General features: G+C 39.9%; 1 protein-coding gene across 1 annotated transcript; it reads right to left on the reverse strand.

The window, feature by feature from the left end:
* Positions 1–10,045: 10,045 nt before the first annotated feature.
* On the reverse strand, positions 10,046–21,716 carry LOC143360513 (mitochondrial sodium/calcium exchanger protein). Its single transcript, XM_076799444.1, has 11 exons — positions 21,665–21,716; positions 21,431–21,449; positions 20,847–21,012; positions 20,731–20,760; positions 20,331–20,544; positions 18,176–18,517; positions 15,201–15,281; positions 12,968–13,087; positions 12,059–12,388; positions 10,926–11,044; positions 10,046–10,207 (listed from the first exon to the last, which is right to left on the reverse strand). The coding sequence occupies exons 1-11, from the start codon at positions 21,714–21,716 to the stop codon at positions 10,046–10,048; spliced, it is 1,635 nt and encodes a 544-aa protein (XP_076655559.1).
* Between the last annotated feature and the right edge of the window lie 397 nt (positions 21,717–22,113).

Consider the following 22,113-nt stretch of genomic DNA (forward strand, 5'->3'; position numbering starts at 1 on the left):
TTTTTATAAAATTTCTCTCCCGCCTTTTTACGGTGTTCCTCGCGAGAGAAAATGGCACCGGGGTGAAATAGTACGACACATTCACTGATGGTCGAAAGTTGCCAAATGTGTACTGGCAACCAACACTATTCTATTTATGCGAAATGAACATTTTCCGAATCGATCGTGGAGAACAGGAGACAGATATACTTTTGTATAAATTAGGAAATTAAATATTGCATAAAAAAGAAATAATTCACGCTACATTCCTGCAGAGTGGTCAGATCAGGGGAATTGACTAAGAATTAAGGGGAAACAATTACGCCCCTCTCCCGCACCGTCACGTGATATCGCGACGCATGCGCGACAGAGACGACACGCGTCACGTGACCGGGCCGCGACAGAAGTGGGGGAATAGCGCGGTAGAAGGGGAAGGTAGAGTGGGGAGACTCAATCTGGCGACTCTGTATTCGCGTTAAATGTCATTTCATTCGCATGCGTTTGAAAACTCAAGTTCAAAACAATTCAAATAGAATTTCTATTTAATCACCGAAGTTAATAGACTGCTTAATGGGTCGAGCGAATTTCTATGCGATTTTACGGGTGTCGGCGAACTGTTTCGTCACGTTTTAACAGTGTTTCGAGTGTCGGAGCGATAAAAAATAATGCCGGTATAAGATTTCTTGTGTTGGCCCGTGCGTAGAGTCCCGGTTCCATTCCGTCCGGAATAAACGGCAGGAATAAAAAGAGATTTTGGCTGGCACGAGGGAAAAACGGGGATTTTTCTATGGAGTTCGGCCCCGTACGTACGGGCAACAGTCCAGTATTTGCTTTCGAGTGTTCGGTACAACGAAGCTATCGATTCGAACTCCGGGGATCTCGCCCCCGTGGCTTTTGGTCGCTCTCGAAATTGGCAATTCGAGCGGTTAGGAAAATACGGTGCTCCGCCGTGTCAGATTCTGGTGTAACCTGCCGCGAATAACATTCGATATGTAATTAAGTTAGACTCGTCGTAACCGATTGACTTCGCGTCAATGATACCGCCATGCCCGCTCCGCAGCTACACGGTTACAATTAATTACGGCTAATGAACTGCCGCTTCGCGAACTATCGGAATAAAATTACGCTAGTTCGAGGTCTGTGTCCGTGCGATATTCACGCCGGAAGAAGCGCCCGAATTGCGGTTGTGCATTACATTATGGGAACTATTCCTTCGCGGTAATTATCTCGCCGGAAAGTATTGGCGTTTCGCTGGTTTTTTAATTAAACTTTCATACGCTCACCGATGGGAACATTCGTACACTAAAATTCGTACAGTTTTTTTACAATTCATTTTCTCAAATTTTGTATTTCGGATGATCGAAATCTTGGAAAATTAATTGTGAAGAAAAATTGACCACTGAGCAGCGAGCAAAAATAATCGATTTTTTTTTTACATTCAACGGGTTCAAATTAAAGGGGTTATTGAAGATTTTGGATCGGAGAGTACATTAATATTAACAATTATACGGTGGACTTTTATGGCAAACAACAATTTTCTAAGTCGAGTCAGAAAGAGAAATCAAGTTAATTTCTAGCTTTTCTTTTGATAATTTTAGCAAGTCTAAAACTGTGCAATAATATCGTGCAATCGTATTAATCTTTTCGTCCATTCATTTTTGTCATACATGCCTAAAACGATCTATCTTCAATCAATTTATGTGTTATTTATGATGTGATGATTATATGTATACGTTTCTTGTTATTTATTCAGTACGTATATCGAATTGGTTTATCTCGAAATTCGATCTAACCAATTATTAATTTACTAAAACTAGCACATATGAATATGTCCAATAGCTTATGATATTATTGGTGTACACAGATGAAATTTAGGCAATTTAATTTCGCGGATTATCTAGTAGTTCCTATAATATTATTTGAAGCAAAATGTCATATTAACCAAATTGTAATTATTCTACATAAAAAAGTCTATTAAGAGAGCGGGAAAATTTAAATGAATAAATATCAGTCTCGTCTATGGACAATATTTTAGGTCGCTGCATGTTAATTAATATAGAAACGTGCTCATAAATAAACTAATATACTATTAAGATTAATATTAATATATATTAGCTACTAATGTAGTAATAGTAATATATGTTAATTACTAATGTAGTAATATTAATGTTAACATAATTTTCGTCGCGTACAAATGTTACTCGAGATTAGATAGATACATAAAATTTCATATAAATGTTTCAGTTATGGATGTTCACACAAAAATTTCGGATTAGACAATTGAGATCAATTTTTGATCAGTTTATAAATTATTTAGAATTCTGAAATTGAACTTAGTGTGTTATCCTCGAGAAATTCCGTTTATGGGGCGGCCTTCGTTCAGGATTTTTGAAATTTTTATTTCTCTCAACAGCAGAGAATAAAGTGTGGCTATCATTTAAAATGCTGAGTAGAAGGGGGCGCAGAGACTGTTGGGAGCATGCACATGGGGATCGTGTGTTCTGAATGTAATAGATTATAGTAATAATTTATTGCAATAAATTCTTAGTAATACAAAGAAGGAAATATTATCTTGGACGCAAAGGATGTCGTTCCTCAGGATGCATTCTGGGAATAAAGATATTCTGGAAATATTCCAGGAAATACGCTGGCACGTTTTTAAAATTCCATCGGTGAAAAAACAATAAAAATTTAAATTAAAAATTTTTCTCATTGTGCTATCTTTTCCTTGAGATTACTTTCATTTGGTTAAATCGTTGGTTCATCCCAATAAGCTGACAACAATATCATTAAAAAACTGTTCACGAATCGATTTTTTAGAAAAAAAGTCCAGAAGAGCTCATTTAAATAAAATTATTTTCAAAACATTAAATTAAATTACGTTGACATCATACACTGTAATGTTTCCGTTTCAATTTATACGGCTCTTACTTAATGACCCTTCGCTTGAAATTAGCTGCCAAAAAAGTAGAATTACGACGTAATCCTAACTCAGCAGCATGTATAAAATTACCTTCCACGAGTAACATTTCCATTTCTTCCCGTGCTTCATCAAGATCCCGAGAGAATGCATGAAAAATGCCCGCAACGAGGACAGCAATCGTTGAAAGGGCTCGAGTTTTCGTTTTTCCTTTTTTGTTTTTTTCGGTCGAAATTAATTTCAACAAAGAACTGCTCTCGCACACACACACACACACACGGGCACAAGCCAGCAGCGGCCGCTAAGGAGAATTACAACCTGTGAACCACGACGAGACGGTCGCAAAGAGAAGCGAAGTTGAAAATCCAGCGGTAACGAAACTTTTCTCCGGAGTAGTCATCTACGTTCATTGTTCCGGCCGCATTCTGGCAGCTCGAAAGAATGGTATGGATGGTCGCGGTGGCTTGAAATTAAACATTTGGCCGGGGACAATGAACGGCTCCCTTGGCACATGCGCCGAGGAACAATGCCTTGGCAATACTTGTACAAGTCGAGAGCTAAATGGCCGAACCCCCGGTATAGGTTCAAAGTTAATGTTGCTCCGCGCTTTCATATTTTCTGGCAACGAGAGGCTGCTTTACGCGCGCCCTTTTCCACGTGTCAACGACCGTGTTCACCTTTTATCTCGAAAGTGTTCACCTTTTACGGAGGCTTTTACCTCGATCTCTCTGACACCAGAGTCTGTTCTGCGTTGACATGAGTCTCTTTATGCTTAACCCCTCATCCGTACGATCTTCCTGACGACCACAATGATTAGGACTTCCTTAACACCCGGGTAAACGTGGGAGAGACGCCGCGTCACAAGAAATCGGCGTTTCGAAATTTCTTAAAATTCGGTTTCGAAGCTAAAAATTCTGAAAAAATTCATAGACGTGCAGTATAACAGCTGAAATATGCCTGATTTTTTTCGGAATTTTCAATCGAAGAGTATGAGACAAATTTCTGGAAAACTTGATACACACGGGTAAACGTGGGAGACACGCCGCGCCACAAGAAATCGGCGTTTAGAAATTTCTTAAAATTCGGTTTCGAAGCTAAAAATTCTGAAAAAATTCATAGACGTGCAGTATAACAGCTGAATTATGCCTGATTTTTTTCGGAATTTTCAATCGAAGAGTATAAGAGAAATTTCTGGAAAACTTGATACACCCGGGTAAACGTGGGAGACACGCCGCGTCACAAGACATCGGCGTTTCGAAATTTCTTAAAATTCGGTTTCGAAGCTAAAAATTCTGAAAAAATTCATAGACGTGCAGTATAACAGCTGAAATATGCCTGATTTTTTTCGAAATTTTCAATCGAAGATTATGAGAGAAATTACGGAAAAACCTGATTTTCGATGCCACCCCGTTACTACCCCCCACGTCGACGTATAGGGTTGAAAATTGGCATAAGGTGTTTCCTTTGGATAAGCCATCGAATGGCCTGTTGCAAATTCAGTTTGGTTTCGGGTCACTGTTGACCCTCCTTATTCGGCCACACCCTTTGACAAATAAGTGTACACACTGTTTCACATTTTAGTTAGTCGAAAGATTTTCGATTTTCGATCCGATTGATGGAAGCTTCTCGTATCGCGCGGTGGGTTTAAATAATTTCGATTTGAATCGCGAACGAAGCCGGGCACGTGCGCTGGACGTTTCGAACAGGATTGCGATGAGGTAGATAAAAGTAGTACGGGTCCGTTTTAAAGCAGACGGGCATTACAAAACGGGTAGACACGCAGTGCGGGTCGCATCTCCCCGGTCCTATCGAAACCGTGGAACGAAGGGTGAGTTCGGCGTGAAAGCTAATGGATCTGGTGGCGCGATGTTATCGCAGGAACTAAGATTGAATGAACGACAAACACGGTGGCAGGGTCTTGACCGATAAGGGTCAAAGTACGAAACTCGAAATCCGGCGGGATCTGTCGGTAAAACTGTTTGCGAAGGAAAGCGAGATAACGATAACACCGGTCCCGTGAATATTCATGATTAAACGAATGCAAATTACGAACATTTAATGTTTCCTAGTGCGAGCAATATTTAATTAAACGATATATTTTACGCTCGAGCATCGTAAAACAAACGTTACGGTTTAATTAAAGTTACCGCGGCCGGCCATATCGTCCCGTCCTTCCCGATCATCCGCAGGAATTGTAATTCTATCGCCCTTTCTATGTGAAGCGAGCATTTCGCCTTTGCCAGTTTTAACTGTGCAACAAATTAGCATACAAACATCTGCTCAATAAAGAAGGGAACCATGCAAATGCGGCATCTGTGGTGTCCGGGGTTCGTCGCGGAGCTCGTGCTTGTTTACTCGGTAATGAAAAATTGTACTGTGCAATTTAATACAAATGATTTAATACTGAATTCACCGCCGCAGGCCGAACGTCCGGACCGGCGAATTTTATTTTATCATTGTAGAAGTTATAACGATCTTTCGGTGCGGATCTATGACGAAAACGAGTAGGTGCAATTTGAAACAGGAAACCTAAAAGACTGTAACAGAATATTATTTTCTCTACATAATTTTTATTTATTTCACTACAGAATGCTCCAGATTAAAATTGCAGAAATGGTCAACGAATTCTCGCTATCCGTGATTATTTATTACTTTTGGAAAAGTAATGTGCACAATTACCTGTAGAATATTCTATCGAGCCCGAATTTACCCCGAAGAGACCCCGTATATTTACCAGCCCGCTTCATCCCCTCAAATATTAAAATTGCAAAAATGGATCAGCGGTCAACGAATACTGGCTATCTGTTGGCATGATTATTTATTACTTTTGGAAAAATAATGTACACTATTACCTTTAGAATATTCTATCGAGCCCGAATTTACCCTAGCCGGACACCCTGTGTATTTACCAACCGGCTTCATCCCCTCGAATATTAAAATTGCAAAAATGGATCAGTGATCAACGAATCGTCTGTCTCGCCATTATTGAATCATTTATTTTCAATGCTGGCTATCTGCTCGATTGTTGGCACAATTATTTATCGTTTCTGCAAAACATTATACCCGCAATTGCCTTCAGAATTTTCTATCGAGCCAGAAATTACTATATATATGGACATCCTGCATATTTCACCGGCCAGCAGTTTCGTCCCCTCAAATATTAAAATTGCAGAAACAGGACAATGGTCAACGGATCGTCCTCCTCGCTATCTTGAAGAGCCAGTCATTTGCGGAATCGCAGCCGCCGCGCCGCGTCGCGTCGCCCAGCATGACGCGCATGGGGGTGAAAATCCGCTACGGAAAGAGGCCCGTTACGGGAAGTGTCATGGGGTAGAGAAGGTTACCACCGGAAAGCCGCAGGGGGAAGCAGGCCTAAGGGCTCGCCCACCGGGCAGACCGGTAATTAACACGACGCGTCTGCAGATTTGCGACGCGACTACAATCGCTATTGTGAACGGAAACCGGATCGCTGGCGGCGTACGTGTTTACCGAAAATGCGCGGGCAACTCGTCTGGTCCAAAAACTGAATTATTGCCGGGAGAGACTAGCATAGGACGCTGGCCAAATATGGAATTCCATTCTGTTTTGTGAAACTCAAAAATCACGATTTTCCGAAAGAAAAAAACGAATTCGAACCGACTTGTCACCATTTCGTAACAACGTTACATTGAAATGCAGAAATTCTCTTTTCTTATTCAGTGTTATAATTGGACGGATTTTTTAAAAAGACCTTCAGAGTACAGTGATTGCTCGATGTATGTCCAAAACTCGGGTCTGGCCACGGACATGTATCGGAAAGGAGATACTATTCTTTGCGACCTTACATATTGTTGCAAAAATTGCTACTGCTATTGCGAAATTTGTCAAGATATCTCTAGCTCTGAATTTTAAATTTTGAGACATTATGAGATAATTGTCGAAAAGATAAATTTAGGTAGTTCAATCAATTTAATTAATTTCCTTCTCGTCGCTTCCCCTCGTCGAATAAGTATACCGAAAAAATTCTAACACTTCTAGCCCAACTTCAGCAATATCAATCACCGAGAGGAGAGTTAAGACTGTGAATAATCATTTCGAGATTAGCAAAGTGATTTGCCAGGACAATTTTCCTTTTTCGTGGCGCGAAGCTTAATGAAGCACGGCTAACGCAGAGATTGGCTGAATCATTAGCGTCTAATCTCTGGGTCCGTCTTATCTGGCATCCGGGTGGATTTTCGTCGTTAGCCGAAGAGAAAAAAAGGAAAATAAAAAAATAGGCAGCCAGCTATAGCCTGTGCCGGTGGTGGATGGAACTGGCAACCGAAATGACGGCCAATTTGTAAGTGCGCGAGTTAACGAGCCCATTCACCGAAACGGCTATTCGTCTTTCTGGTAATGCAATCAGCACATTTCGCGGCGCACTTTTGCATTCGTTTCTGCCGGCGCAAGCAGTCGAACGCCTCTGTTCCACTAATTACCTACAAAATTAACGGGCACGTCACCGTGCTCGAGTCGGTGTCAGCCTTGCTTCCCACCGGATAATTAACCATAACGTCATTGTGGATAGGTTCAACCAGGCACCTATTGTTCTGTCGTTAACCATTTCATTTCCGTCACTACCAAGAACATCCCCCCTCCCCTCCCCCGCCACGAAATATTTCCGTCCTTTGGCACCGCTGCGAGTCCTAATTGCTAATTGACGTGCTTGGGAATCGAACCGATCCCACTTTTTCAAATTTTATTTCGAAATATAAAATCAACTGAATCGTCACTAAATTCAATAGCAATTATGACTTTCCCATCTCGCTTATTCTATTTATTTAGTAATTAAAGTATTTTTGTCCACAAAAATTTTGTGTAGACTTCGTTCATACCGCTGTCATTTTTATTAGCGGCAGAAGCCAGTGATATTTTTTATGTTAGTATCGGCGTACGTGTGTGCGTACACGACGCCATAAAGAAACTACATCAACACCCCGTATTACGGTATCCTCCGCAGCCATGTTGTTTCAGTTAGGAGACGAAACATCTCAACTTGTTCGCAGGGAAATATCGAAAGAGGAATATAACCTTGTCGAACTCCTTTCTCGCATTCTCCGATAATGCTAGTATACGGTTCTCGGATGTATCTGCGCGCCAGACGTCCCTCTGGCTCATAAGAATTGAATGTCGACCCTGTTGTTACGTTGTTGACTCATTTCTAGGCATCGTTCGGCGAAGGAACCTTCGTTCGTCTTCCCTGTGCCCTACACTCTTCGAAAACTCAATTTTGCTAGAATTATAGATAAGCACACCCTGGATTTTAATATATTTATCAAAAATGTTCCCGTTGGTTTCTCACACTTTCATAAAAATTTCTTATCCTGTCACTTCTTGTTCTACTATTTTTATGAAATATTAAAACAAATTTAAAAGTCCCTAAATGAATTTAAAAATTAATTATAAATTTTGTATACTAGTTTAATTACGTACCTACCATTAGATTACAGATTTTGTTACGTTTATATTTTCATAAAAATTCCCCTTCTACTGTATACTATTTTAGCAAAATATGAAAGCAGCTTCAAACTTGACGAGCAATTGCTCCAAACCTTATTGTACAATATGTAGGCGAATTAAATTTTAGTTATCATACTATACAATTTTGTTAAGGATTTTTATGTTCTATACACGCATACACTTCTCCATAAATGTACATTCCATAAGTCTTGTATGTACGTTTCGTAAGTGTTCACTTTATAAGATTGAACTCCAGTGTCTGACCACATGAAGGTCTCTACTACTAGCTACATATTTACCTCTCGGTAGACGTACATTTTTCTGCCTGTAAGTAAGTGAAAATTAGGCAACATTGTACTCACTTCTAGTTCGAAATTCTTCAATGTTCTCAGTAATTATGTTCACTGTGGATAATTAAAATTCAGAGAAACAAAAATTATAATTTAACAACCGTTCTATTTCTATTACCTGCCACCAGCTTGCAGATTGAAAATGCATTTGTACCGTTTCAAGAATCTTCAGAATATAATAAGTTATTCAACACCTAAATATTATATTTTCAAGTAAAAAAAAAATTCACTTTTGTTTATATTATTATCAAGAATAATTGAAGTGAATTTAATCATCTTCGTATCGGTATCAACGTGTTGAAATTGTTGTGTAATTGTTTGCATAAATAAAAAGGGGTTCAATGTTGGCTGATCCATGGTATATTTACAATTTTTTAATAAAACAATTCTACTAGGAAAATACACCACATTTTATTGTAAATGTTACTCTATATTATCCTCCGGCCGATGATCAGTGCCGAGGGGATGGATTATTTTTAATTCGCTGAGGAACTGGATCAGTATGAACGCGAAGTATAACGAGTACAAAAGGTATCCGTAGGATTGACGAGCGATCGAGCCAGTGATGTTCAAGTAAATAATGGTCGTCAGTAATGAGCAGAGGAGGAAAGCGAAGCAGCCGGGCGCCATGTCGCTCATTCTCATACGCGTGACGTGATTGGTATGCTTCGCGGCGTCGATGGCATAAGTTAACCCTAATCCCAAAAGTGTATTAAACATCGGTCCGCCGAAACAGGCCGCGTATCCCATCCGTGGATATCCCTGTTTAGCTATGGCGATGTTTGATATCATATCTGTAAGCAGATTCCGCCGCCGTATTAATTGCCAGTTAACGCCCGAATGAAGCGTTGTTCGGACACTCGCGTGCACGCCGAGTTACTATCCACGTAATTTCTCTCTAAATATTTAATGAATTCACGATCACTGTTATCGCGTCATTCGGTACGCGTGATTATGGTATCGGGTATGCGCGCGCGCGATGGCAACAGAACGATTCGGGTGTGTTCTAATTTTGTTCGTGTATACCGAAAGAACGATATTTCAATATATTAAATTAATTTGATCATTGTATCAGAGAATATTTAAGAGTACAACAGAAAAATCAAAATTTAAATATAAACTTGAAAATTAATGCTAAAACTATTTAGAATTAGATTGATTCAGTCATCTGTTAAGATATGAGTTCGATTGTGTAAATTCTTTTTTTAATAGGTGAATCAGAAATAAATCGTACGATGAAGTATCTCGTCCGAATCATGGTGCGGTAGTGAAACGTTTGAAATTACGTGAATTTGCGAACCCGTAACATAAATTTGTGCTACTTACCCCCTATACTGTTACCCCACGCGAGGAACGTGATACCGAGCATGGCGTCTGATATACTGAAAGCGTAACCCACACACTGTAGAACCGCCATCACCTCGCCGGCTACCAAATACACCGTCAGCATGGCAGCAAAAAATCCAAAAAACGCGAAAGCCTGCAATTAATTCGTCGTCCGTCATTAAGATCCCGTGGTCACGCTAGGGTAACGATTTAAAAGAGGGATTTCCTCTCTTTTCGGTGAGAAATATCGATTTTTCGAAAAATAGAGAGACGTCGCCAATTAATCTCGAACTATATATAAATTTTGAGTACTTACATTGAGTTCTATAAATTTAAAAAAAAAATTTAAATCCGCTATTCAAGTTCAAATTTTCCCGGGAAAGTTGTGCATAATTTTTCTTCCGGTAGCCATGAATTTATAAAATATTGTGAATTCTAACTTAGAACTTTGCAAAGGCGTTTCTGAATAGTTGAACTCCAAGATAAATTTTTTAAAAAATTTTCAAATCCGCTATTCAAGTTCCCCGGGAAAGTTGTGCATAATTTTTCCTCCGGTAGCCATGAATTTATAAAATATTGTGAATTCTAACTTAGGACTTTGCAAAGGCGTTTCTAAATAGTTGAACTCCAAGATAAATTTTTTAAAAAATTTTCAAATCCGCTATTCAAGTTCAAATTTTCCTGGGAAAGTTGTGCATAATTTTTCTTCCGGTAGCCATGAATTTATAAAATATTGTGAATTCTAACTTAGGACTTCGCAAAAGCGTTTGTGAATAGTTGAACTTCAAGACTTCGAGTGAACCGATTATTCTCACCGAAAAGAAGAAATTCGAAAAAAGTCGCTGGGAATCGTGAGAAGGCAAAGTACTCGCATTATGATACTTAGGTACACGGTCTTCCTCGGTTTTAAGGAATACAATTACACCAATTACCGTGCCGGCAGGGGGGAATATCGCCAGAATTGGAACGGGGCCAATATGGCCGTGCCAGACTGCAAAAGAACGGTGAAAATGAGACGACAGTTAAATTGACTAATCGGATCGTTTCGCCACTGTATTTGCCATATAATGGCACAGAGAAATAGCATAAATTTCACATTTCCATACTCGATAAACTAGAACGTAATATTAATGATTAAACAACGAACGACAGATTTCGTTGAACACTGTCAATGTTATTTTACTATTTCTCCTTCTAACATTTCGCAAATATGAAAAATATTTCAAAAACTCGGAGAAGATATTTTTTTATAAAAATTGTAACACGAACATTGTTTCCCTCGCAGTAGAGAATACTGAAGCCCGAAACAATAGGTGCGCTAGAAGTCGTACTGCTGTTAACAAAAGAAACGAAAACAATATTTTTATTCGTATAATAAAGAAGTCGTGCTGCTGTTTTAAAAACGTAACAGTACACTTTTGTTTGTATAGTAAAATATAACGTCTGGAATTTTTTAGTCAATTTCTAAATGATGACACTACTTACGATTTACTTATGTGTAATTACTTGTCATGTAGTACATACAATTCTATTTGGATTAAATAAATGTTGCAAAATTAGATGAGTGAAACTTGAAATTAAATTATACTTCCAAATTTAATTAAATTAAGTTATAGTTCCAAATTAAATTAAAGTAACTGTATAGTTCCAAATTAAATTAAAGTAATGTAGCTTAAAATTGAGTTGAGTTTAAAAAATTATGGATTCTTGTAGTTTGAAGGTATTCTTTTAAAAAATGAACATAAAGGTAACATGAAAAAGAAGTTTCTGAGAAAATAATGGCTTCATTATATTTCATTGTTTCAGTCGTTGAAACGCGAGTGTCGAACGATTTATTAAGCGTTCAGCTAAACACCAACGATTTGCAAAATGGAGAGAAGGAAAAAAGCGGTCGCTCGTATTTCATCGCGCCTGAAAATAAGTCTGGGAGAGGAACCTGAGCTTTTATTAGCGGCGGCGATTTATAACAGCAGCGGCACAAGTCGCAACAATTAATACGACTAACCGTTTAATAGAAACAATGCCAACGTCGGTGTCACACACAGCTGGAAGCAATTTAGCAGTTTGGACCAGCCTTTCTTTGCGGCAGTCGTGTTCACAACTGGGATAAATAATTGTAACAGGAACATTAGAGGTGCGCGGATAATTAAAACGAATTTCACAATCGGATTCGCGCTTGTCCAGTCCTCCTCGACTATAGGTGTAATGTCATACAAGAACTCTTTGAACAACCCTTTCGGCCTGCCAGTGTCCTCCTCGGTTAACGACAGTCTATCCTCTGATTTAGGTGACTTTCTCAGCATTTCCCTTCTTTGTTCAGTGGCGATTGCCACGTCTGAAAAATGTATTTGCAATTCTAATCAATATTAGATGCAAAGAAAACTTTGCAATATTCACTTTCATTGCGAGTAAATTCAAGATTTAGTAGTACACATTTCTTTTAAAAAATTTGACTTTAGAGAGAAAAGTCTTTTTTTCTATTCTCTCGACTTTTCACAAATTTTCGACAAACCGACAAAAAAATTATTCGAATCAAAATTACTCTAAAAAGAAAGTCATAGTAAACTTGTTATTTGGTAAAAAAATGAAATTTCCTTAATACGCTCTTTAGAAAAAGGGGTGTTCGACTTTAATTTCGTAACTTCGAATTTAAAAACGTCGATATATTAATTTTCAACATACATGAAGTGACGAATAAAAAAATTCTTTATCAAGCTCCTGTATTTTTTAATAGACGTGGAGAAATTTTTTTACTCTGCATAGAGAGTCGCAGTTATAAATTTCCGTCCCGAAATCCCTTGCAGCGTGGAGCACAGAGCGAGGCGCGTGCAAGATGCATGGGTACGAGATGTTGGATTCTAATTGAATGAATTTTTAGGGAGCAGGTGATCAATCGTGGAGACAGCATTCGTACCGAGCTTGGTACGTAGACCGAACGCGCGTGACCTCACGGGAATCCTCGGAATCGTGGCCACGTCCTCGTTCTCCAAGTAAGTGCGCAGGACGTCTGGATCCGATACACTTGGGATCCTGCCTGCAAAAGTACGTAAGGAAGTCTTCGAGGGTAAGGATCGATAGCTGCAGCCGGCGCAGGAGGCAACTCTTTTGTCCTTTAGCCCCAGCCGCTCGCTCTGCGCCGCGCCGCGACGGATCGCCTCGAAATACTTCTACTCTTTCCGCGAACCAGACGCCTAATGATTGACTTCTCTTGCATACTAACTATGCAAAAGGAGGAACAAAAAAAAATATAAAAGAACGAGCACGGAGGAAAAAAAGGAAACAGAAAAGGGCGGGCAACAGAAAAACCGGCCGCGTTCTGCATGTCAAACAGACGCTCGAAGCATTCGAACGTAAGTACTTTACTCTTTGTCGTTTTATCGACGCAAAAAGAGAGAGAGAGAGAGAGAGAGAGAGAGAGAGAGAGAGAGAGCTTCTGCCCCTAATGAACTGCAGTTACTGCTGCTTTCGACTCACAGGCGGAACGTCACGTTGCCCACGTTCGTATCGTTGAACAATGAAGCCGTAAATGCAGTCGCAAACGTAACCGAAGTGAATGTCACACGTTTGTCTAATGCTTGCGCCACTGAAATTTCACGGATTGCTAAGCGCTGCTTCGTGAGGTACGTCCTGTCCGTGGTGTCGTCCATTCTATGCGTGGACAACACGTATTTCGAAACGTTTAAGACAATTACCGTAATGGTATGTGCGAAAGAAATCTGCACGATGTTTGTCGGAAAATTCCTGCTACATACGGTGTGCATTTCCATGGCCACCAGTGCCTCCCTAATATCATACGGGATCGCTTGTCTTAAATAATTGATTCGTGAAACATTTACCAGCATACTCGCGACATTTTTCTGATTAAAATGAGTACCAACATGACATTATTCGGAGCATATTTGATCGTACAATCCACGATTTAGTGGAACCTCCATTATCCGAATTATCCATTATCCATTGTCTAAATGAAGGGATCCGTATAGAACACGATTTGTTGTACCGATCGTTAACCCAACACTGTAACTACATAAAAAACTGTAGTGCTAGTTCGACTAGTTCGGATAATCGAGGTTCTACCGAGTCGTCAATTGAACGTGTAAATATGATCCGAACTGTGCCGTGTTTGAGGTCGTTTTATTCAGAAAAATGTCACGAATGTGCCAGTAAAAGTTTTGTGAAAGAATCTTCGGAACAGAGAAGTTTCCAGATTAGTATGGTCTACGCTCGATGATAGCAAAGGGTATAGCCGGATAAAATGGTGAAAAATGACCTCGGGTCAAATTGAATAGGCTAATGGATTATTCGATAGGGCATTAAGGGAAACCATGATGTGTAAAATTTTAACCCTATATCTCGACCGGGAGGGTAGTTACGGGGTAAAATGAAAAATTTTGCCTATTTCCCGTGTTTATTCTCTTGCTAAAATTCTGAAAAAAATCTAGCAGAAGTCGAAGACTCGGATACGCATACTATAATTGATTCAGATTTTTAAATAGAACATTCTGGTTGCAAAAGATCAAAAACCTCAGAAAAATTGGAAAAATGCTTTTTTATTGATTTTTTCAGTGAAGCGAGTGGTGGTAAAAAAATGATTATGACCGCTCTTTTCGACCTTTCGTCGAATTAATTAAAGTTTTTACATTTCACGTATTCTGTGTGCGTATTAGCACCGGCTATACCATTTGCTCTGTCGAGAGCCGTTGGCAGTAACGAGGTAAGCTTCCATTAACAGTGATTGGCATATCCGAACACATTGATAAATCAATCCCACAACTAATCTGTCGAAGAAGTGGCAATCAGTAGATTTACTCTTCCGTTGATACCGCATAACTCCCACCAAACGAACAGAGACTTTCTAATTAAAGCATAACTATCCGTTGCTGTTACCGTTCGAAATTCTCTATCCAATTTCATACCCTCATTTCCAAGAATAATATTACATCGTAGCCGCGTTAAAGCTCCGCAATTAAATTAGGGGTCAAAGTTATTCTTTCAAATGAATTTCCCGGGAAAAATTGGTATAAAGCATTTTTATCGTGCAGAAACCCGGAGAGCCTTTCGTTCCTTCCGGTTAAGATTCAACCACGCCGTTCGACCGAGCACTAACCCTTTTCCACCCCCGAAAACCCCTGAAAAACGAAACGCACTTTTCAGCCTTGCCTCTCTGTTCTCGTACATTTGCATTAATACCACCACCACGATGAAGATTACGTAGCATAGCACGAAACCTGCAACAGAAAACCATATAAAAAGCTCCTTTTTAAATTTTCCTTCGCGTTCAATGTTTAATCCCCCTGCGCTACGATTTCTTTTTTCGGGTCGCAGTGATTAGAACTTGTTCATAATTTCCAGGAGGAAAAATAAAATTCACGGGATAAAAAGCAAAACTATTTTGAAAGCTATTTTTTTTTATTTATTTTCTTTTATGGCAAGGGTGTTTGTAATCATTTTTTCTCAAAATCCTTCGACATGCAATGAATCCCAACATGTCAAGAAATATTCCGGAACTCTTGCAAATAATTCTATTGAAAATTCGCGGAGCCGACTTATCAATTCCGCTTGTCCGTTACGATGCGCATAAAACGCATTTTAAATTTCATACCGTTGAAATGAACGTCCATTCATCAACCGCATATCGCCCTAACAATTTAGCTCCGTTCCGCGTTCCTTTCCTTCGAGCGGACCACTTGCGCTCGAAAGTCGAGTTTTTAATTGATCGCTTTCGAATGGATTTTAATTGTTTTCCGAGACGGTTCAATTGTTTTCCCACGGTCGATTTGAAATGTTCTCTCGTCGATCCCGTCGCTGGCTCCGATGACAATGATCTCATTTTTCCCCCCTGCTGTTTTATCTTTCTTTTTTTCTTTTTTTAAGGTTATTCGGCAGAAATTCGTCGGCCAGATTGCGAGAAAACCAACGCCAGAAAGATCGCCGTGGCTACGCTTAATTTAATTCGCCCCGGAGTTATTGTTATTGCCGAATTAAACCGCGTGCTTATGGCTCCGGGCGAATAAAAGTTTCCATTTTCGTCATGCGCAACGTATTCGATTCCCGTAGGTGCATTATGCATCCCCCTTCGCGGGCATTTTTCGCGTAATTTCGGCCGAACGCGGGACCTCCGTTCCGCATAGTATTCTGATGAAATGAATTTCGTTTAAACGTCCGAATGTTTCAAAAGGTTCGAATTTATCTTTGAAGCTGTGTTGTTCCGTTCCGAATGCTTCCGTCCGGAAAATTGTTAGTGCAAATTCTTCGCCGAGTTGTTCTGCGTTGAACGGGAAAAGTTTGCAAAATTTATGGTGCCGGAGAACGATCATGTAATTATTTTTATCAAATTAACAAGGAAACATGACAGTCTCGAGACCGTGATTATTGGCAGAAAATATTCATAGACTAAGCGATTTCTTACCGAATTTATGAGGAAACAATTGTGATTATTGAAATTGTAGGAATCTTTCTGGTGGAAATTATGAAACAAGAATAGTTATTCGAGCACATAAAAACACTGCTTTAATGATACAGATTTTTCTTGTTATAATTGTGCACCGAAAAGCTAAACCTCAAAGTTTTGCCTCAGAGAATGGGAAACTTCCACCCTAGTCAGGTCTAGAGGGACCTATGCATCCTGGGCTTTTAATCCTTGGACACAGGATGCGCCATTAGGGTACTGGATGTGGGCCAAAATTACCGGCAATACACACTTCCGCTCTTGAATTTCGAACATTTCGCGCGATTCAAACGAGATGAACTTTTTAAAATTGCAATTACCATAGAGCGCTCCCTGCGGCTTTGACGGAAGACACTCCCGAACACGCGGGGGTCGTTAGAGGATCTTCATTGTTCAAAGGATTCCAATTAAAACAGAGGACAACGTTTCGCGAGATAGCACAAAATTTTTTAAAATAGTTTCTTTATTTCCAACTCGAAAAATTATTAACGACGATCTCTTCTTACGATAAAAGAATTTAGAAATTAGCCGAAAATATCACGGTGTGAATTATAATCATCTCTAGCTTCAAAGGACCATGTCAAAGAAGAAAAATAATATTCTAAAATTATGTCATCTCGATTCAGGAGAGAAAATAGATCAGAGTAACTTAACCCATTAGCTGCCACGATCCCCATTTGGGGATTTTAGAATTTTACGTACACCACTCGGCGCCAGAAATATATTTGGTACGCCTGACAGTTTAGTTTCATTCTTTCATTCTAAAATTCGACAGTTAATGTGCATTAGTGTCTGTGCATTATTCGAACAAAAGCCTAATAGTCTCCGCGTCTGAACGGCATACTACACAGAGCTAAAGTGGCGACAAGAGTCCTGACAAGAGTGTTTTTCCAAACAGAGATTTCGTTGAGGAAAACTAAATTTTCCCTCCAAGTTCTCCTTGGGCCACTTTGCTGCACGAGAGCTACACCTTCTAATTCCAGGAACCTTTCCAAAGCCCGGAGCCTTCACTTCCGCCGTGCACAAGGGTTTATGATACTCCAATTGCTATTAAGGCGTGGAAGGAACTCGGAGCTCTCTTTTTCTGAAATTAGGATTTGGAGTTCCCCTGACAATAAATGCGAGGGACAAACTGAACGAAACGACGAGATACGGTGTAGCTGAAACTCGCGTGGGATAATGGATAAAATCTGTTCATTTTTTTAAATTCGATTTCGAAAATTCTGAAAAATTCATAGACGTGCGTTCTAATAGCTGAAATATGCCTGATTTTTTTCGAAATTTTCAATTGAAACGGATAAGAGAAATTACGGAAAGACCTGATTTTCCTTGTCACCCCATTGCTACCCCCCGTGTCGACATACGGGGTTGAAAATTGGCATAAGGTGTTTTCTTTGGACAAGCTATTGAATGGCCTGTTACAAATTCAATTTGGTTTCGGGGGCACTTTTGACCTCCTTAACCTGCTACACCCTCAGGTCTCACAATTTAGGCGAGGAGGGGTGTGGTGGTGAAACGAGAAAAAGGTCGAAAAATATGGACCACCCCACTCATCCTGCACGTTGTATTTGAGATGGTCCCATTTCGGAGAGTGATCGCAGAAATCCCGGGATTTTATGGTTCCGTCAGAAATCCCCGGCCATAGCAAAACCATATACGGGCTCGGATACGCACTTATAGCTTCCCAGAGATGGATGGTCTCGTCCCGGACGACATAGCTGATCCAGCATACGGACAGCATGTAAAAACAGGCGTCCCTCATGAGAGGCTTCAGGTCGGCCCGGAATGGTTTGACGACTGCCACGGAACCGGCGATGATGGCCGTGACGAAAACCCCGGCGCCGATTAGTTCCGTGAACATGATTATCCCTTCGTCGGTGCCCGATACGAGGGACGTGAAGATGTCAGGAGCACCGTTGCCGAATGCCAGTATCGTCACCCCGGCTATACTTTCCGACAATTTCAGGATCTCAGCTATCACTGCCAACGATGGGCAAAAGCTGCGTGGACAGAAAGAATCGCAACAGGTCAGCAACGTTTACCAGATCGGGGGAGTGGGAGGAACATTAGTGGAGAAAATGCTATACAGTAGGTCAGAGCTGTTCAGCGTGTGCCCGTACGGGCAACGATTATCTTGCCCTGGGCATACAGCACGGCGGGCACGAAGCCACGCCCCTACACGCACGAAGCCACGCCCCTGAGGGTAACGCTGCGTGTTTTGTCACTCGCATTGTCATAGCTATTGTGCTGCTGGGTCTATGACCTGAACGACCCTGAAGAAGTGTCGCCAGATCAAGACTTGTGGCCCTACTCTAACTTCCCCCTCTACCGCGCTATTCTCTACGTTTTCGCCACGGCCTGGCAGAGAGAGGGTAACTTTTTCCCCTGAATTCGTGCTCCCTCCCCTCATCTGACGACCCTGTCCCGAAATGACTTCACCAGATCGCAATGAGCTTTGGGAGGACGTAATTCTTGCAAAAATATTGGAATCATATTTTTTTTAGCTGTTATCATTCATACTCGGTGGTTGAAAACAGCCCTCAAAGTTTGGGGTGCGAACCATATATGGTGGAATATCTCGGGAATTATTACAGCTAGAGGGGTCGTACAAATGGCAAAGTTATGTACTTTTTAGTAAGAAATCTAACCGCCCAAGCCGATTTTAGATATATTAATTTGTTTAAACAATATCTTAAAAAGTATCGTGCTCCGAAAGTTCGGGTGATGTCACTTCGAGTGAGATGGGTAGCAGATGCTTAAATTACGTGGAACGGCGAACGCTGTGTAACCGTGGTATTATTATCGCCAATATGCTCGAATTTTATTGGGGTAGGAAGCGTCTATCCACCGCGTTGCGGACGGGAAACGTTTCTTTTTAATGGCGGGCATAAAGCTTCTCGGGCAGTCTGGATTAAACTCGAATCGCTACCCACGTGAGAATACGTCGATTCCCACGCACAGGATGAACCATCATTCACCCTTTACCGAACACAATGTGCCGTAAAAGACTTTACGCGAGGTGTCGCAAGTCGCACCACCCCCCTTTTTTTATGGGAAATCATAGACATTTGATTCCAGCAATAGCGATATTATTAACAAGCACCCTCCGATTCTCTTCACCCTTTCTCTTCGCGCGGGAATCGCCAATATCGTTTTACAACACGTTCATGTCGTGATTCTCTGGATAGGAATGGCACTGACATTTTTCTGTGACAAGTGGTTAGGCTACCTCTAAGTAGTTAAGAAGAAGTAAGAATTAACACGGTTTTTGTTATACAATAAGTGTATTTTTCTTATTCTTTCCTATTACAAAATTTAAACCTCTTAAAATTTAAAAATGAGAAATCTGAAGTATGATAGGAATTGGAAAATTTGGTTGTATTAGCTGGAATGTCTTAAAAGAGAGGGTTAAAGTTCACCTCGGCAACCCAGAAATTTTTTACTTTTTACCATATAACCCTGTACATCTTGACGAGAAAATACCAAAAATCGAAGTTTTAAGGCGAGGAATTTGCTGGTTCAAAAGTTATGCGTGTTCAATTTGAGAATTATTGAGAGAAGAGGTGAATTTATATGTAGCTCCTGTCTCTTGAAATTGGTGTAAATAATTTAAATTTTGCAAAACGAATCGCGGTTTGCTTTATGAATATTCAAAGTGCTTAGGAAGTAGTAAAGGTAAATATATGGATCGACATGCAATTGTAAGTGTTAAAACGTTTTAAAAGCCGCAGTGTGTTGTATAGTTTAGGCAAATAAATATGGAATTTTTTGCATAAATATCTGCCGAGCAAATATTTGCTTTTCATATGAAAAATAACAACTTACAAGTTGTCAGCTGTGGTTCCCAATATCAAGAACATGTACATGAGCCACAGCACCATCAGTATCAAGCCAAACGCGAACACAAGTGTATTTTCAGAGTTGAAATTGCAAAAGAGGATCTCGGTATATTGAAACACAGAGTCCGTGTAGCAGTCGTGGGTTGTGTGCACCCACTGACACCGATCCGGGCCAGGTATTTGCCAAACGTATGAACAGTCATCCTGCAAAAATTTACAAACGAAATTAAATGGCTAATTACAAATCCTGTGATTCCTTCTAGCACATTTTGGCAAGCCACCTAACGCTAATGCAAATCATAGAATTTTTATCTGTGAATCAATATTTTGTGTTTTATTTTGTCATTTAAATATTTTCTGTTTTGACTTTTGGTTCTGAAAAGAAATTACTTCTTCTTTCATAATTAATAAATTAAACTCCTAAACACATACGATATAAAGTGTATTTAACTGTTAGATAATTAACTGTTAGAAGAGCATAAAATTAGAAAAGCATAACGAAATACAAATGTGAAGAAGAAATAGTTAGTATACGTTAATAATTTATAAATGAACAGTACCTCGCGTATCGGTAGATGCCCACGTCTCATAAAATACTCTGACCATTTTGCACGCATGTAACCTCTTCGTGATCTATCACGATCGGGATCAGACGATAACCTAATTGATAACCTAATGACGCAGATTTCAAGTCAATGGACCCATTGTTTTATTATCGATCACCGGCAAAGATATTTGTAGTGAGCACAATGAACTTCAGACGATTTCAAGATAGTAGCAATTAATCAATCGCTAATAAAAATTCATAATTCACAGCTAATCTTTTGATAGCAATAGCAATATTCACTTGAGAATCCAAAATTTTCTAATCTTCTTCTTTAATATTTTTTTTTCGTGAAATGTTATTTGTTGTACTTTGCAAAAATATATATATACAGTTAGTATAAATATCAGTTTGGTGATTAAATAATAGCAGAGTTATTATCACAGATCGCGTCTGCTATTCTTAAAATAAAAAAACTATTCCGATCGTGTTAGAATTAAATAATTACACCAAAATAAATAATAGCTTCGTGTTTACTTTTTCTACTGAAAGGTGCCGAGGAACCCTGTAAATTTTTTTGTCGAGTACCTCTTATCACTTTAACAATTCCCACGAGAAAATCATCGACGTGTGTAATCGATCGACCGACGAGGAAACATGTCTCCAGGGTGTCGAAGTTTTCCACCCCGCACTATTAATTGTAGTTGCGCGCTTAGGGTACGCTCCCCCCCCCCCCTGTTTAAAGTCCGTGGACTGCGACAACCTCGGTTGTCATAATACCTGCGGCTACCTGACCGCACGTGGATTCAGTTCTCGTTTCGCTCTTGAACATTTAACAACGATATTTTCTGGTCTGCAAAGTTTCGAGAGTTTCACGGAGAAGCATGGCTTCCGCGATCGAATTGCACGTGCACGTGTACCTTAATCAAATCGAAGCCATGTTCGTATATCAACCGAGACAATGACGATACTATTCACCACGGATGCTACACGTTACTTCAAACGACGCAGGAACGATAGAACACGATTTCAGTAAGTAAATTCTTTTATCTTCCCTTGTCACTATTTAAACTCGGAGAAATCATTCTGACACGGAGTATTCTACAACATAGTGAACGATTTTTCCGATGCCTCAATTATTTACGGTTCTATATACATTTGAAGTAGGTAGTTGACTTTGCAGCAGCCAGCCGCAATCGCTACAATAATTAATTCGTATTCGAACACAT

The sequence above is a fragment of the Halictus rubicundus genome, chromosome 13 (assembly GCF_050948215.1).
Source record: "Halictus rubicundus isolate RS-2024b chromosome 13, iyHalRubi1_principal, whole genome shotgun sequence".
Lineage (NCBI taxonomy): Eukaryota > Metazoa > Arthropoda > Insecta > Hymenoptera > Halictidae > Halictus > Halictus rubicundus.